The 16,824-nt window shown below is 50.4% G+C and overlaps 1 protein-coding gene across 1 annotated transcript in view; it reads left to right on the top strand.

Annotated features, from left to right (window-relative positions):
* Positions 1-16,824, top strand: part of Col4a2 (collagen type IV alpha 2 chain) — a 134,995-nt gene that overhangs the window by 25,104 nt on the left and 93,067 nt on the right. Inside the window, exon 4 of the mRNA XM_050137125.1 lies at positions 15,104-15,184. Within this exon, the coding sequence (XP_049993082.1) occupies positions 15,104-15,184 (81 nt within the window). The remainder of the gene's footprint in view (positions 1-15,103; positions 15,185-16,824) is intronic.

Genomic DNA, 16,824 nt, shown 5'->3' with positions numbered 1-16,824 from the left:
CGATGAGAGAAAGGAGAGCCCATAACACATCTTCACTAAGAAAGAGCTGACAGTCCCAGTGCTCAGAAGGCTGAGGCAGGAGAAGCATAGTTTGAGGAGAGTCTGGCTGGGCTGTCCAGTGAGATCTTGTGCCAACAAGGGGTGTGGGATGTTACTCATCTTTACTGGTTCCAAAACTGATTTTAAACTTGAGTGCTGGGGATGGAACCATATGGTTTAGATGGAGCCTGGAGCAGAATGTCCCTTCATCAGGTTTAGTGGACAAAGAAATCTGGGAGGTCCTACAGATGCTGGACTTCTACCCACGTCTAGGTTATCCGCAGCTATTCAGACACCGAGACTGAACGGTGGCTGGGGTGCATTCGTGTATTCCGGTAGTGGGTTGGGGTTCTAAGTCTGTAGAGCAGTAATCCTGTGTGCAGTGATTGGGTTTGTCTATGATGACACCTTAAGAGTGGCTGGGTCCTGGGAGGGGTAGGAGAGGTTGGTAGTAAGATGGTCTCATAACTCCTGAGTGTGCAGACATTGGGGAGTCCCCAAATGTCATAGACGGTCCAGGCAATAGATCAACTCAGTGTTGCTGCATCTCAGTCAGCAACCATCCTGGTAAATCGTCTACTGTCTGTCAAAGACATCTCATTCTGAAGGTGCAAAGAAACCGAATGAGAGGGGGCCGGGGAGCCTTGAGACCGCTGGGAGTACAAAAAGCCAGGAGTCCATGCCGACTCCTCTAGAGAGAGGAGGGAATGTGTTTGTCCCATGGTCCACCCTGGCATCCTTCTGTGACGCGGTGCTCTGGTTCCTGGAGCGGCGTGGTCCCATGGTCTTCACCACCAGCACCCTGGGAACCAGTCCAGTCCCCAGGACGATTCCTGCAGAAAGCAGAGACCCTCTGTGAGTCTCAGGATGCTTTGTCACAGCTAGCTGGAAAGGGACAAAGAAAACTGAAGAAGGTCTTTTTTTTTTTGGGGGGGGGGTCTCCCTGTGGCCTGGACTGTCAAGTCACCCAGAAGCCTGTCCAGCATGTACACCACACACATCCTCTGGTCTCCCCGGGTTGTCTACTTGTGTGATCTCAGGGGCACCGCTGGCACAGACATCAAAGGGGACTCTGGCCTTTCATCTGCCTAGGGCGTCTGGGGGTTGCTATTGAGCAAAGGGAAAATTGTCCATTAAGGGAAAGACCGAAGTGTAGGTACGGAGGTCAGGCAGGCTCCCCCAGCCTGGACATTTATGGTGTGTAAGAGAGCTGCAGTTCCTGGCAGTGGCTTCCTCCCTGGGTGGAGATCTGGGTGAAAGGAAGCGCTGAATCATGACAAGGTCAGGGTCAGGAAGGAGGCAGGAGAGACCTACTGAGGACCAGCTCCGTTGAAGGGACAGTGACGTCACCGCCTAAAAGGCAGAGCCCGGCCCAGAGCCGGTCCAAGCCGGACTCACACTACATCTGTTAGGAGAATCCCTCAGACACAGTCAGACCAATTCTCCTCCATCTGCACCCTCCGCACCAACCCCCTAAAGCACCGTGTCTTCTGCTTGGTGACATGATGTCACTGCAGTCCACATGTCTCTGTGCTGGGCCTCTTGGCTAGAAAGTGACACGACCCGAGCCTAAAGAATACCAGCTTGGATAAACGAGCAATGCCTGGCATGGCAGGAGGGACTGGACACTTGACTGAAACAGTAAAGTTCATCCGGACAATGCAGAGTTACCCTGTCCCCTGTGCTGGTGTGCATCTGCCTCCATAGCCTCTCCTGCTGCTTGTGGGCTGAGTGTTTGCTTCAGGTGAACTGTGAATGAGGGTAACATTGGTGGTGGTTTCCAACCAGCAAGAAAGAATTCCCTGTTTGAAGGGATGGTTGCTCGATGGTAGGGCACTTGTCTGGCAGATGCAAGACCCTGGGTTCGAAATCCACCAGATGAAACTACTCTGAGAACCCCTCCTCCTCCTCCTCCTCCTCCTCCCTCCTCCCAGGCTGGAGGTGTTTGAAGTTTATCAGTTTCCTCTTGCTCCCAGGTCTGCCGCTGCCAGGGGTGATATTTCCTGGCTTTTGTGGGACTGTGGTTCAGACTCTGTTTTGAAAGGACAGGAACATAATAAAAACGGATATGAAAGAAGGGCCAGATGACATCACTTAGAATATCTGAGGAAGTCCACTCCTGGATGTTTACAGACCCAGCATGTTAGTTGTTTGTGTTTGATAAGGGGACTTTGGATACATCCAGAGAACCGTTCAGTAGTCATGAATTTTTAGCTTGGGCTCATAGCAATACACAGAAAATAGGGGTATTGGCTTGGATCCCCAAAGTCCCTGACTTATTAGTTGACCTTACGGACAAGGTTCAGCAATTAAGCCACACGAGCCATGCTTGAGCCAGATCCCTTCTCTTAAGAAAGAAAAAAACCAAGAGGCCTATTTATTAGGGATAAATCAACATGGTAAATGTTTCTCACCGTCTTACTCCAGAGAAAACAATAGTACGTGGTCCTTAAGATGAAGGTACTGCCCCTCTCCTGTTAATTCCATTGGCTATTTCTAGACTCATGAGTGTTATATGCAGGCCATTGGATGAAGAATTAAAACATCCCCCTGTCTCCATACACAGTATGCTCTATGGATAATGGAAATGTCGCCTGCTCTGAACTCTGAGCACCAAATGGCCTGGCCTGGCCCCTCAGTGGGTGGGAATAAACAAAGATCAAGGCTTGAACACGGAGGCTGGCCTCAGCCAGCCCTGCCCAGGCCCTCTCTTGGTCCCTCTCCTTTCAGGCTCATAGCAAGATGATAGAGTCTGTGTCCCTTCAATGAGGAGACTGGAGGACAGGGCTGTTGTATACCTTCCTCCTTGCTGTGAGATGGACCAACTGGACGCCCCACAAAGGGCAAAGACACCAGGCAGCTGGTGACCCTGGAGGCCTCCCTTGTATGCAAGACCCCCACTTTGAGGATATGAAGCCGGGAAAGTCACCTGTGTTCACGTATCAGTTCAGGAGAGTAGACAGAAAGGGCTTCTGGAGTGTCACAGCCCCAGTGCAGACCATCTCAACACGGGCTCACTCCTGAAAATGGGCGTTTGCACTCTGAACAGACCCCGTCGGTAGGGTCAGCAGACAAAGGTTGGTCTAAGCCAACCCGGGGCCAAGTCTGTGTATAGGATAACACTGCGATCTAGGCAAGCATCCAGTGAGGATGCTCTACAGGGAGGTGAGGGGGCAAAGAGAATAGGAATCAGAGGTGACCGCACGGAGAGTGGCCGGGAGATGGCTGAGTCGTGGTAAGTGCCTGTAATCCCAGTGCTGGGGAAAGGGGAGACAGGAGGAGAACCCTTGGTCCTCCCCACACGGCAGTCTAGCAGGAATGGGAAGCCCCAGTGTCAGGGAGAAACCCAGTCGCAAACCTTTAAGTAGAGAGTGGTTGAGAAAGACACCAACATGGATCAATCTCTGTCCTCCATGGAAACATGCAAACACATTCATGTGCCCCTGAATATACACGTACACAATGATTAGTGGGGCGTCTGAGCAGACAGTTCACGCAGCAGCGGCAGCATGCTACACACACTGGGCATGTCTGATGGGCACTCTCGCCCCGGCCACCAGCCCTCCCTCCTACCATTCAGAGCAGACTGTCCACAGGCCTTCCAGTTTAATGAGCAGACGCTAAAGAGTATGAGGTCACGACAAAGGAATCCTGAGTCATTACTCATGTGTGAAGTCATACGCATGCCCTTCCAAACACCACCAGGGCTGACGACCTTGGCCAAGCATAAACAGGAGAAAAGGCAGGCACTACGTCTCAGAAGCCAGGCAAGCAGGTGCTTCCAACAGCTATGCTGCCGGTATCAGAACTCCACCAGTCCCGGGGCTGGTGACACACACAGGGTTTGCACGGTGAAGCTGCGCATATCAAAAGCACAGCCTGCCCAGGCAGGGCCTCTGCCATTCCTTACATGCCAATACAAACCGAGGCACTCCATGCCTGGACCAGTCTCCAGTGCTCGGAACAGAGATGTTATTGTATTGTATGAAGAAGCGTGGCTCAGTCGGTCTCTCCCGGTCTGTTCTTCTCAGATCTTTCGCAAAAGGTGTGGCCAGAGGGTAGTGAACCACGCTCATCAGTCAGCCGTATTTCTCAGGGAGAAACAGCTTCAAGGATGGACCCACTTCTCTTTTATGAGCTGTGTTAAGTATTCGCTTCAGACCCATATGCCAACACCAACATGCACATTTTCAGTCCTGGCCAGAGAACACTAAGAGCTGACATGCTGTATAAATCATTAGAATTTAGTGAAGGTAGGCTGTGAGCTAATGCCTGCGTTAAATGGCATCTCGGGAGACTGTGTCTCTTTGGCTGACCAGCACGTGTACAGGAAAGCATAAATGTTTAAGAACATTTATTCTGGATCTAGTATGTGACCCCACTGAGAGAGACATCTTCTACCTGTAATCACATCCACAGCCTCTGAGATGAAGGCGGCAGGATCCTGACGAGCCTCCACCCTGAGACAGAACAGTGTGCCACAGGCTACGACATGACCATGGTCAACAGCCAGCGCAAGGAATCCTTAGTGGAGGCCAGGTTCCTTCTCAGCACCTACTCCCCATGTGTGTGGCGACCACCACAGGGTCTGCTTTCTTAGAGTGTGTCTAACTCATTCTTGCTGATGGACAGCTAGTAGACATGATGTCGACAGAAAGCACGGGTGTGTGCGTGGTGTTGACAGATCACAGGAACTGATGGGGCAGGTGGCATGCGCAGGTCCACACAGCAAGCGGTACAGGCTGTCAAGTCCCGATGGCCTTTCTTTTGCCTCGGCCAGGACAGCCACTGTCTCAGAGGGGCTTGCTGCAGGCTCCTCCCAGGTGCTGGGCATATTAGCTTTGCTCACTTCTATGTGCCAATCACCACAGTCCTCACGCCCCTTCTCTTCCACGATGCCTCTGCTTTTCTTCACAAAGGCTGTTTTTAACTCATTGGGAGGTTACCATGTCTTTTAAGCTCTGCTATTACTTTAATTGGCTTAATTTTATTAGAGCCCTGGTGATGAAGTCAGAGGGTATGGCATGCGCCTCCCCACACTTCTTCCCATGTGCCTAGCTAGTTTTGCTGCGCAGTAGAATGCGAATAACTTTCAGACACGGTCATGTGATACATTGTAGCAGAAATCCCTGTGCCGAAAAAGGGCGGGTAGGGATGGGAAGTGAAGCCAGTGTGGTCTGATTCCCTTTTCCCCAGTATGAGTGGCTGTTCCAGCTGAGTCTTGACTGCACACGGTGGTGGTGGAAGTGCAAAGGACATTCCAGGCTGGGGAATGGAACAGCGTGTACACGTTCTTCGGGGACGATGCAAAGTCAGGGGTGTCCATGCTAGGTGCCTTTAAAGTCCTTGACATTCCATCACTGTGGGAAAATATTTTATGAAGTGTTCGGCTGGAGCTGAAAAAGGAAGGATACTTGGGAAGTAGAGGAGTAGCAGAGCCGAGGTGGTAGTGATAGGAGAGGCAAGGGCGTAGTCCCCGAGACCGACCCGAGTGGAGGGATTGAGAGGGTGAGCATGGAGCAGGCTTTGTCTTGTGGGCAGTGTGTGAGGTGACTCCTGACTAACGGACTCTCAGAAGTACCCACCAGCCAGGTGTGGCTAGGGAAAGTGTGGGATGGAGGCGGTAATTTCCAAAAATTAGCCCACTGATAGAGCCAACCAAGAAACTCCTAGAAATCAGAAAAATGACTTCAAACAGGAGGAGCTGGTATCTGCTCTGGCCATCTTGGCTGTGTGTGCATACAACAGTGCCTCCCGAGGTGGCGGGTGTGTATGGGAAATTCCAGAACAGTACCAGCTGTGAAACAACCTTAGCAAGAGTGGCCTTAGGACCAGCGGTTAGGCCTGCTTCCCCAGTGCGCTGAGGGAGAGTGCCAGGACCTCTGTACCAGCATAGCCACACTCCAGAAACAGCAGGTCTGGGGAGAAGGGGATAGAAGGAAGGCGCAGTGGGACTTGCCTCTGGCAGGACCAAAGGACACATTCTTGCTTGATGAGACTTTTGAGTTCGAGTCAGTCCTTGGAGGTTGGTAAACAAAGCACCACACACACACACACATACACACACCCTTGTTCAGTTTGGAGTGTGGCCATAGATTCACACAGACACCCAAACTTCAATGAAAATAAATCTGTAGTTGCCTTAGCAACTGACCATGTTGCCATAGCAATTATAAGGGGCAGGTAACAAGATGGATTTTAGGAAGTCGGTAGGAATTAGAACTCGAAGGATGGCCTGGGGAGATGGTTCAGCTGCTAAGAGCACTTGCTGCTCTTGCAAAGGACCTTGGTTCTCTTCCCATCACCCACATGGTACGGCTCACGACACTCACAGCTTCAGGACCAGGAGAGCTGACAGCCCCGGCCTCTGTAGGCACCTCCACATATGTGCACACCCCCACAAACACACGTACACATCATTAAAATAATAAATAAATAGCCAGGGCCAGGCATGGAAGAGCACACCTTTAATCCCTGCAGTCGGGAGGCAGAGGCAGGAAGAGCTCTGTGAGTTCAAGACTAGCCTGGCCTACATAACTCCCTGAACACCTAAGGTGACCGCAAAACAAAAAAAGCAAGAAAACAAGCAAAAAAGAGGAAGTCCATGGACAACAGCATTGAGACTTTGGATGCGACGATGGGCTGGATTGAAGGCTCAGCAGCGAAAAGAGTGCACACCGTTCTGATGGAAGACCTGAACTCAATTCCCAACACACGAGTTAGGCAGCTCATAACCACCTACAACTCCAGCTCCAGGGAATCCTCTCCCTCCAGGGACACTCACAGTCACGTGTGCGTAATACCCCCACGCATACACTCATGAAGACGTAGTAGTTAAAGATAACTAAATCTTAAGAAAGATACTAGATGCTGTGAAAATAAATACAGGAATTTCATATGGCAGTCAAAATACCCCTCGTGCCAGCTACTGCCCGTATTTCCGGGGTTTTCCAGGGTTCCCTGCGGGCTCTTTGGCCAGTTCCACCCCAGCTGACCACACCTGATTGGTCACCAGCTTTGGCTGACTCAGCCCAGCAGCCTCTGCCCAGGTCCACTACGTTCCAGCCTCCTGGATGAGATGACTCAAGAGGAGGATTCTACCCATCCCTCACCTAGCACTTAGTGAAGTCACACTGCAAGGGAGCCTGAACTCCTCCTCGTAGGGACCCGGCTGCTCTCTGAAGCCAGGGAAGGAGTGCTTTTGGACAGGAGGCTAGGGGTAGCGTGTCAGTCATCCACACCTGCCTGGGCTTCTTCCTGCCCGCAGCAGCAGGATGAGGGGTGCACCTTCCTCTCTGTGAGAGGAGAGACACTCCATGAGGGAAACACTTACACAGGAAGCAGCCCGAGGCAGGAGGAGCATCTCAACAGGAAATGCCAAGTTCCTCTCTCCTCCTCCAGCTGCCCAAGGCCAGCTTGTCTCCACCTGCAGCCCCGGCCCACCCACACCTGAGATCATCCCTAGCCCTAGGCCCGGTGTTTTCTGAGGCAGCGTCTGGCTCACCCATCCTTGGCTGGGGCTCAGCTCTCATTCCTGCGTCTGCAGCCCCAGGCCCATAAACTAGGCTGTCTCTCTGTCTGTCTGTCTGTGTGACGTTAATGACCCTGGACTTGGACAGCAAAGAGTGTCTGAGAAGCTGTCAGTCAACCCTCAACTCCTGTGGGAGGGTGAGTGACCAGCCTCAGTTTGGAGTTCAGCACGGTTAGGGCAATCTCCACCCAGACTGTCCTTCACCCCACCTCTCACAGAGTAGCTATCTACCCTTACTCACGCGCAAGACCACCAGCCCGCAAGTCTGTCATCTAGCCCTTGTGAGCCATCACAGAATCAATTATGTGACTTGGGGAGCCTTCTGGAAGGTTCCTCTCCCATCTGTCAGGTTCCTACTCTCAGCCTGCCCTGCCCCCACTCCCCAACATGGCATCTCATGTTGCCTTGTCAAAAGCAAATCAGGTTTGGAAACCACCAGCTTGGAGTTGCCTTGGTGGCTATGTAGCTGAAGCTGTCTTTAAATTCCTGACGGTCCTGCCTCTACCTCCCAGAATACATGTTGTTCCCCAGGGCTCAGATGAGGCATATAAATATGCTGCCATGGAGACGAGAATGAGGACCAGTGAGCGCACCCGTGGCCATGACCTTCATCCTGGAATCTCTGTAGCTCTCCATCTTCCTGCCTCTCTAGTTCTTTAGAGCAGTCTTACCTCTCCCCTCCCCGTGAGACCTTCTATCCACGAATGCCCAAGACAACAGTGGCTGCACCACCCTGGAATCACTTGGTGCTTGGTGGCGAGCCATCCTTCCCAGCTATCGGTCCCCTCGGCGAGCAGAGAGAACATGTCTGCCCATCATCTGCCTTTCTCCCTAGCTGCCAATGGTCTCAGGCTGCCTTCGAGTGGCTGCACTCGACTGAGCCGGCCTGAAACAAAGGCAAAGGAGTCGGCTGGACCTCCAGGCCGCCCACTGGGTGTTGCTGCTGCGATTTGTGTTTCCTCTCCATATACCTTGTCTTGCTAATACCATGTTGGAATTATTTCCTTAATTTCTAAAGCTGCATGTGCGGAAATGGCTTATACTTCCTGTTTCGATAAACTAATAGAAATGTACTGGGAACCTTGTTCCCAAGTTGGCTTTCTCCCCTTCGTTGGCCTGCTGGTGGGTTAAAGAAGTCTGTAAAACGCCCAGCTTGACTGGACTTGTGGCGGAACAAAGACTTGTATAGATTGTGCTGCCCAAAAATGGGAACTATATTACCTTCAACAGTAAGACTTACCTCTGGTGTGGCTTAGAGTCAGTTATTCAAAGACGCCTCTGCGGGGGAGGGTTGGGGTTAGGGGCTGGGGGCGACCGGTGCCGAAATATCTGCAAGTTCCTTTCAAAGCGATTCTTTTTGGCTGGAGGTATACCGGCTTAAAAGAACTTCCTTTGGACAAGATGTTTCTTGGAACATGTGGAGGACAAAATATTCTTTGTTTTAGGACAGATGAGTTTTGTTCTTGGATCTTCATATAAACTTGAGTAATCATTCTTTATGCACAAGTCAAAAACAAGAGCCAGACTTTCCCCCCTTTCATTCACGTATGCCAGTGTCAGCTTTAGGTGACCCTCAAGTATGCGGGAACCTGGGTGCATTTGCGTCCATTTATGTCCTTCCTGGGTGTGACTGGTCTGCACAAGTAGCTAGAGAGATTGTCTTCAGGCCTCTAAATCCCATGTGTTCTGCTTTCTGGTATTCAAGTTATGATTCAAAGATACCTTTCAGTGTCCTGAACGTAAGTCCTGGCGTGTCTCTGGGAGGAGCAGTGCTGGGTGGCTTGGGACACTTGGGACCGAGCCCACCCTTTCTACCAGGCAAGGAGGAACCTGTCTGTCCCGTGGGACACGGTCCCTGATGAAGGCAACATGACACTGTGTCTTGTCAGTGGCCCTGAGCCGCTGGAACTGGAGCCCAAGCCAGCTCACTGTGGGACCGGATGTGCCCTTAATCTCGCAGCTGCTAACACCCATCTCTGCCCCCCCCCCCCCGACACACACATTCCATTTATAGATGGCAGAGCCAGAGAGCCAACAGCTTGAGCTATGACTTTGGAGCCTGAGAGGAGCCTGGTTCAGGAAGCTGGAGCCTGCCTTTCCTTACAAGGTGTTATGACTTCTGGGTTCCCAGAAGCAAAGGGCTCATAACAACCCAGCCCGTGCATCCAGAATGGTGTAAGGGTACCCAGGATGAGAGTGATAAAGATGTGGAGAGTCTTAGATTCTTTTCAGAAGTAATGGTATCAGGATTCAGAAAGACTTCAAAGGAAAAAATTTATGTAAATTTTATATATATATATATATATATATATATATATATATATATATAGTGAGAAATGCTGCCTAACGTCCTCTATGCCATACTCTAGGCCTTTGCTTTGCTACCTGCTGCTCTGTGATCCAGGTCATTCCCAAATCCTGTAACTTAAAACCATGCAGCCATGCTGGCTACCAGTTTAGGGTGGGATAAAGCTCGGCTGAGAGAGAGGAGCCCCAAAGGGCAGTATTTAAGAAGGGAAGGAACGTCCCGTGTTACACTGATTGGAAATCCAGTGTCTGAGACCTGGGTTCCACGATTCTCCTAATTCCCCTAGGGAACAGGGGTCGGGGTCAGAAGGAGGAGTGAAGCAGTGTCCTAGGATGAACAGGTTCAGGGTCCACTTGGCCAGGGACCCCACTGAACCTGGAGGAGATTCTTCTGCTCCAGCGAAGGGACCACTCATTGATGAGGTCAGCCATGTTCGGACTGGTACGGCCATAGCTGGGCCCGTTCCTTGGTGAGCTGGTCCTCTGGGCTCCTTTCCACACGATGTCTGCATGCAGCTTGGACTTGGAAATAATGTGAGGGAGGTGGGCTGTGGCCCGTCCTTTTTTCTTTTTCTCTTTTTCATTTATTTATTTATTTATTTATTTATTTATTTATTTATTTATTTATTTATTTATTTTTAAGACAGGGTTTCTGTGTGTAGCCGCGGCTGTCCTGGAGCTTGCTCTGTAGACCAAACTGGCCTCACAAATCCACCTGCCTCCGTCTGCCCACCTGCCTTTGCCTCCTGAGTGCTGGGATTAAAGGCATGTGCCGCCTCCGCATGACAGCTGTGGCTGTTCTTATCTGTGTTCCTGACTGGCTCCAGGTCCACACTCCACACTTAGGGTATCAGGGGCAGTGGGAGGACAGCTGTCATTTAGAGGTGACCTATTTGGTGACAATCCCTGTCTCTAATCTCAGCTCCATCCTCCTCAGCCTTACCCCGCAATTCACCACTGTGCCACTTGGCTTTCCGGTGGCTGTGGAGCTCTGCTCGCCTCCTAGCTGTCCACACGGTCTGCTCCTGGGAACCGCTTGCAGAAATTAGCGGCACTTCATGCCTCCTGTGGGTGCAGCCGGTCTCCTGCACGTCTGCTATTGAAGCTCCATGCAGTGTGTCTCGTGGCTCCAGGCTTGACATTGCTTCCGCATTGCTGGGGCTCCACAATACAGCATACATCCAAAACTGACGAGGAGTGGATATTCGTGTCCCCTCCCCTCCCCTGACAGTCATGTCCAGTCTTCTGCCATGTTGGCAGGGCTGGGATCCTAGATGAGACTCAGTGTCCAGTGTGGCAGGCGTTGAGGTGGCTAGTGTGATTTCTTCAGGAAGGAGTTAATGATTGGCCACTCTAACTCCTGTTGAGTTTGGAGGGGGGGGGGGCACAGACGGATGCTACAAGGCAGTCTCCATACGGTGAGCACAGGGACAAGTGCCAAGAGATGCGGTTATACCCAACACCTGGTTGTTACTGGCTCAGTCTCCAGCTACCTTCTTCCTTAAAACATGTACCAGAATTTAAACGATGTGGATTGAGGCACTGATGTGTTTATTTTGCCAGTCTTCTCTAGTTACTCACATGCCATGAAGGCAGGGATTGTGTGCAATATGTCCACTTTACACCAGAGCCCAGCACAGTCCAAAGTCCAAAGTCAGTGTTTAGCAAAGGATGAGACAGCGGGTGGTCTGTCTGAGTGAGTGCTTCTGTGAGCAAGGGTGCATAAGGGTGCAAGTGAGGAGTTTGTGATTGCACATGCGTGTATAAGTGGGGAATGAGTGTGCATGAGTGTGTAAGTGTGAAAGTCTATGAGAGAGTCAGTGGGTGAGTGCGGAGTGAGTGACCTGGTCAAGGGAAAGCTAGTGATTGGCTCCAGCCACCAGTGCAGCGAGCGTCCAGATAATTTGGAGCTGGAGGGCCAGATACTCTCGCGTGGTTCAACCAGCCCACAACACAGGCTCCTTACTGGTCCCAGGATCTCACAGGAGGAGCGACTTCAGAGTAGACACAAACACATGAGGCTGGTGGCTCAGGATCTCGTGGCCACTTCTGTGGCTTCGCCAGTGTAACTACAACCCTCTCTCCAGAACCACGCATCGTGTTCACCCTGGGATTAAAACAGTCCACTCAGCAGAGTGTCCACTCACCCGAATGGATGTGTGCAGTCACAGCACATGGTGAGCATGTGGGAGCCCCACCCCAGGAACTCCATCTTAGCAGTGTACTTGCCAGGTACTCCTGGGACCCTTGTTTAACCTGTGATTGTAAAGGGGAAATACAAAGATCTTAAAGAGGATTCAAAAGGCTACACAGCGGGGAACTCACTCTTGTGAAGGTGGAAATAAAGTTCAGGATGGTCTCCATCCCTGAGGTGGTGAGCAGGCTCCCAAGATGGTCGAGTGGGAAGAACCCACCATTTTTATTAAGTACTTGGTAACAATTAGGATGACGATTTGACCTTGAATAGTGCTGAGCTGTGGATTAAAGAATCCGATTCAAAGCGGAGAGTGGCGGGGCTTGTGTGAGCTTTCGGCGTTCCTTCTGAGGTGTAGGGAAAGGTGTCCAGGCACAGAGCCCAAACAGAAGCTCTCCTCTTTCTCATCCATGGTCTCAGGAAGGCATTCATATCTTGAGAATGTTCCAGAGTTCTACTTCCTGTTAGGAGAATGCAGTAGTTTGGTCCTAAGACGTGTCCGGTCTCTTAAGAGTCTGTCTGGAGTACATGCCCTGCCCCAGTGTGTCAATATTTCTGTTTGTCCTAGAGACCCGATACTCCACTGGATGTCTTAAGGGCTCTTTTAGATGCTGGAATTCACAAGAGAACCCCTGAAGGGCAGGTGAGGGGGCTGGGAAGGCCATGGCAAACTGGTCTGGTGTCTAAGGGGCCGCCTCCCAGTACTGTGCTTGGCTCTCACCGCATGAGACAGGGTGCCCCAGCTGGTGTTGCTCATTTCTACAGTTCAATCCAGGGGTTAATTCAACCCTAACCCTCAGACCTGAGAACCCATTGGATCAATTTCAAACCTTTAAGATCATTTCAGCCATTGATTTATATTTAGGGATTTGGCAAGTGGCTCTAAAATCAAAATTAAAAACACTGTGTGAAACGCCAGATCAAGAGTATGAGCACAGGTTTGTCCCTTTCGCACTGATGTTTTCCCGATGCTTTCTGAACAGCTACTGGGTGAATTGTAGGTAAATGCAGCACGGCTGCCAAGGTAGCTGCCTGGTCAGATCATAGTCACACGTAATAAGACGTGAGTGGGGTGGCCCATTCAGACTCGTGCCTTGGTACCCAGAACCTTCTAGGAAACCCACACTTCAATATGTACCTTGTTTCCAGAAATCTCACCTTCAAAACCTGGACTTGAGGAGCCACAGTGTAGATGTGCACCGAAGCCACAAAAAAAAAAAAAAAAAAAAAAAAAGAACTAGTAAAAACATAGATTTGTGTTTTAAAGGCATAAAAGAATTGTATATACATTTACACTTACACCATGGACCTCCTGTTGTTTTATTGCCTCAAAAAGAGTTCTGGGAGGAATTGCTTTTTAAAAGATTGGAGAACGTTGGGACTTTTCGGAGTTCATCAGACAGCAGATTAGGTAGAGAATTATTATCAAGGTTGCAACCACAGGGCTATGGAGTGAGACCTCAGCTAGGAAATGCTCAGCCAGCGAGAAAACCTTGTCTGGACAAAAAGAGCCTGAGGGCTTGCAGATCCCCAAGGTGGACTGTGGCCAGGTGGTGCTGAGTCAGATGCCTCCGGGGGCCTGCACACCCAGTGCAGTGTGCATGAAACCTGGACTCTGCAAGACCTGGGAAGGTCCAAGGTGGTACCGTCGGCATCTCCACAGGGAGATCTAAAAGAATGGGAACACAGAGGGGGGCTTGTGTGCTGAGACTTACATCTCACAGTGACCTTTTGCTAAGTCTCTGAGGCTTAGCCCACAGTGAAATCTCAGCAGTGGGTCTGGTAAGATGGCTCATCAGGTAAAGGCACTGGCCGAGTCCAGTCCCAGGAGAGAGCCGACACCCACAAGCTGTGCACTGACCACCTGGGACAATGCACAGGGACACAAGGATAAATAAGTGTATCAAAAGCTTTAATTCTGTGGTTAAAACCTTTCAGTGTTAAAGGAATACTGTCATCTGCTGGGCTCACGTGCATAAAGTTTGGCTGAGTGAATGGCAGAAGCCGTGTCTACCGTACACAATTACAGGGTCCTTAGGTGTAACTGCCTACATCTTGGCTCTGTGAGTTGGCTGGCATCAGACTGTGGCCAAGATAGAACAGACTGAGTTGTGTTGACTTCTGTCCTGCTTCAGCACGCAGAAGCGCTGTACCAACCCATCTGTAGGGGACTGTGGGGACCACAGCAGATGCTTGGCTAGTAAGAAGAGAAGAAAGGGAGTCAGGGTACTTGTTGTTTCATGCGTCCTGTGGGCATGGTCTGAAAGGGAAGTCCAGGCTCCTGGCTGTGTGACCCAGGCTCCACCATCCAGAAGCCAGCAGCTAACCAGTCCAGCACTTAGGAAAGGCTCATTCCTCAGTTTCTCCTCCTCACAGAGAACTTGAGGAGGCAGGGTGGGGAGGGGAGAGAGATGCATCTCAACTTTCCTGTCAATGCACCCCAGTTGAGTTGCAGGTGCTATGGGGGTATTTGTGAGCTTTGCCTCCTCACAGGCACCTCCTTTTTTTTGCCTCATTGATATTCCATGGTAGGAGTTGGGGTATCGTACCAACGCCTCTCCCATGGATCACTTGCCTTCAAAGTGTGCCCTGAATCTCCCCATATCACTGAAGATCTGCCTACTGGGCCCTGGGATGGTACTTCCCTGCCCAGCCCTGGGTGTGAGGAATGTTTCCTTTGACCCTCAAGCCTGGGTCCTGGCTCAGCGTCCAGAGTCAGTGGTTTCTTTAGTTGCCTGCAGAGTGTGCTGTGCCAGCAGCAAGCCCTGTGCACCTGGGAACTTCTGGGACTAGGCTGCACCTTTGCCTCACTCAGGGCAGCACACGTGCCACAGTGGTGTGGGGTGTGGCCAGCAGTGAGACAGCTCAGGACAATGTGAAGGTTGGGGACCCTGTTCCTTCCATGCAGTTCTGCTGGGAACTTGGGCTTGTGCGCCATTTTGGATGGTGGCTCAACCTTAGAGTAAGAAGTACTCGCAACAGGATACGATGTCACTCATAAGTAAACTCTGTCTTGTGTCTGGTTTCCCCAGGGGGTGAAGAAGCTGGATGTGCCCTGCGGAGGGAGAGACTGCAGCGGCGGCTGCCAGTGCTACCCCGAGAAAGGAGCGCGGGTAAGTCACAACAGAGTCGGATAATATTTCTTGATGCTGTTTGAAGTGCCTTGAATTGCCTGGTTAGATAACACTTTACTATGATACAGTACAACTGGTCCCCTTACATCGTGCAGTAAGTCACAAAATGGGCTCCATAGAAACCACACTTCTTTCCTATTTCTCATGGTGATTAATACACGCAAGCACAGAGTCCCTAGGTAGCCACGGGGGGGGAGGGGGGGGGAGGAGCTTAGCTCCAGAGACCCTAGGGACCACAACCCAAGAACGCTCAAGTTCCTTATATAAAAGCCTGTGACCTAGGTTTGCCCTCCCTTGTGGTGAAGTCTAAGGATTATTGCAACAATGTATGCAAGTGTAAGACAATCACATGACTTATTGTGATTTTAGGGAAGAATGTTGTGCAGGCACCACTGTTTGGTTTTTAAGATTAATTTGTGTATGTGTGATTAATACAGTGATATTGTAGACTCATGTTTTACATATGCAAATATTTTATAAACATATTGCATTATATGAAGAAAAGCATGGTTGCCCAGTGATACAGTGTGGGTGTGTGTAAACTTGAGAGCTTTGGGAATTGCACCAGGGAAAGGAATCCCATGAAACCACTCATGCCCTGAGTGTACTTGATGAGGGCTATTTCCTCAACAAGTAAGGAGAAGGTCACCGAGTGATTGCCATGGCACCCAGTAGGCAGTGGGTTTAGTGTCTTCCTTCAGTCTTCAGGTGATTGCTTTTAGTCTGTTGCCTTTAAAACTGATAGTTTGTTTTTAGGATTACTTTTATATTTTTTGTTTTATGTGTAAGAATGTTTACATGTATGTGCGTATGTGTACTACCTGTGTGCAGTGCTCACAGAGGCCAGAAGAGGGCGTCACATCTCCCAGAATTGTGGTTACAGACAGTTGTGAGCCAAAAAATTTGTGCTAGGACTAAATCCTGGGTCCTCTATAAGAGCATAAGGTGTTATAGCTGATAAGCTATATTAAGATAAGCTAATGCATTTTTTAAGAAAGGTATGTGTGTATCCTATTCTTCATTAGGCAAAGTGTATATTTTGACAATATCATAACTTGCCCACAATGTGCTATGACCACACACTCCCCAGATTGTTAATTCTTAAAATCTTATAAGATCTAATTAAATTATATTTCCTCTTTTTAAAGGGAGGTATCTTCTCACTGGGGTGGAGTTCAGTGTTGGATCATTTGCTAAGCATCCACAAGGTCCTAGGCTTGGGCCCCCAGCCAGCTTGCATGCATGGGGCTGTGAGGGATGGTGCTCCACAGGACCACCCTACGTCTGCCACATCCCTCACCTTTGCTTCGCCAGTGCAGCTGGATAGCAGCTGGGAGTGCTTGTCGCTTGTCCTACGATTGTCAATCACAATGGCTTTTGATTCCCCAGTGACTTTCACCCAGGTCCACCCCCAAGTCAGCATTTAGGGTGTTCCCGTCCTCTTCTGCAATGTGGCCATTGAGGTGGGGTACACACCAATTCCATATTGCATCTCCCCTCCTGTGCCCCCTCCACAAGGTTCAGCAGAAGGTATTAATGACTAGAGCTCTCTTTTCAGATGTGATGGTCTTTGCTGACTTGATCAATTGATCAATGTGTCGGTGACAGAGGTCACAGCT

Source organism: Alexandromys fortis, unplaced genomic scaffold, assembly GCF_014885135.2.
Source record: "Alexandromys fortis isolate MF-2015 unplaced genomic scaffold, M_Fortis_MF-2015_v1.1 scaffold_3, whole genome shotgun sequence".
Taxonomy (NCBI): Eukaryota; Metazoa; Chordata; class Mammalia; order Rodentia; family Cricetidae; genus Alexandromys; species Alexandromys fortis.
Note: the sequence above shows the minus strand (reverse complement) of the source record. Positions and strands in the feature narration are given on the sequence as shown.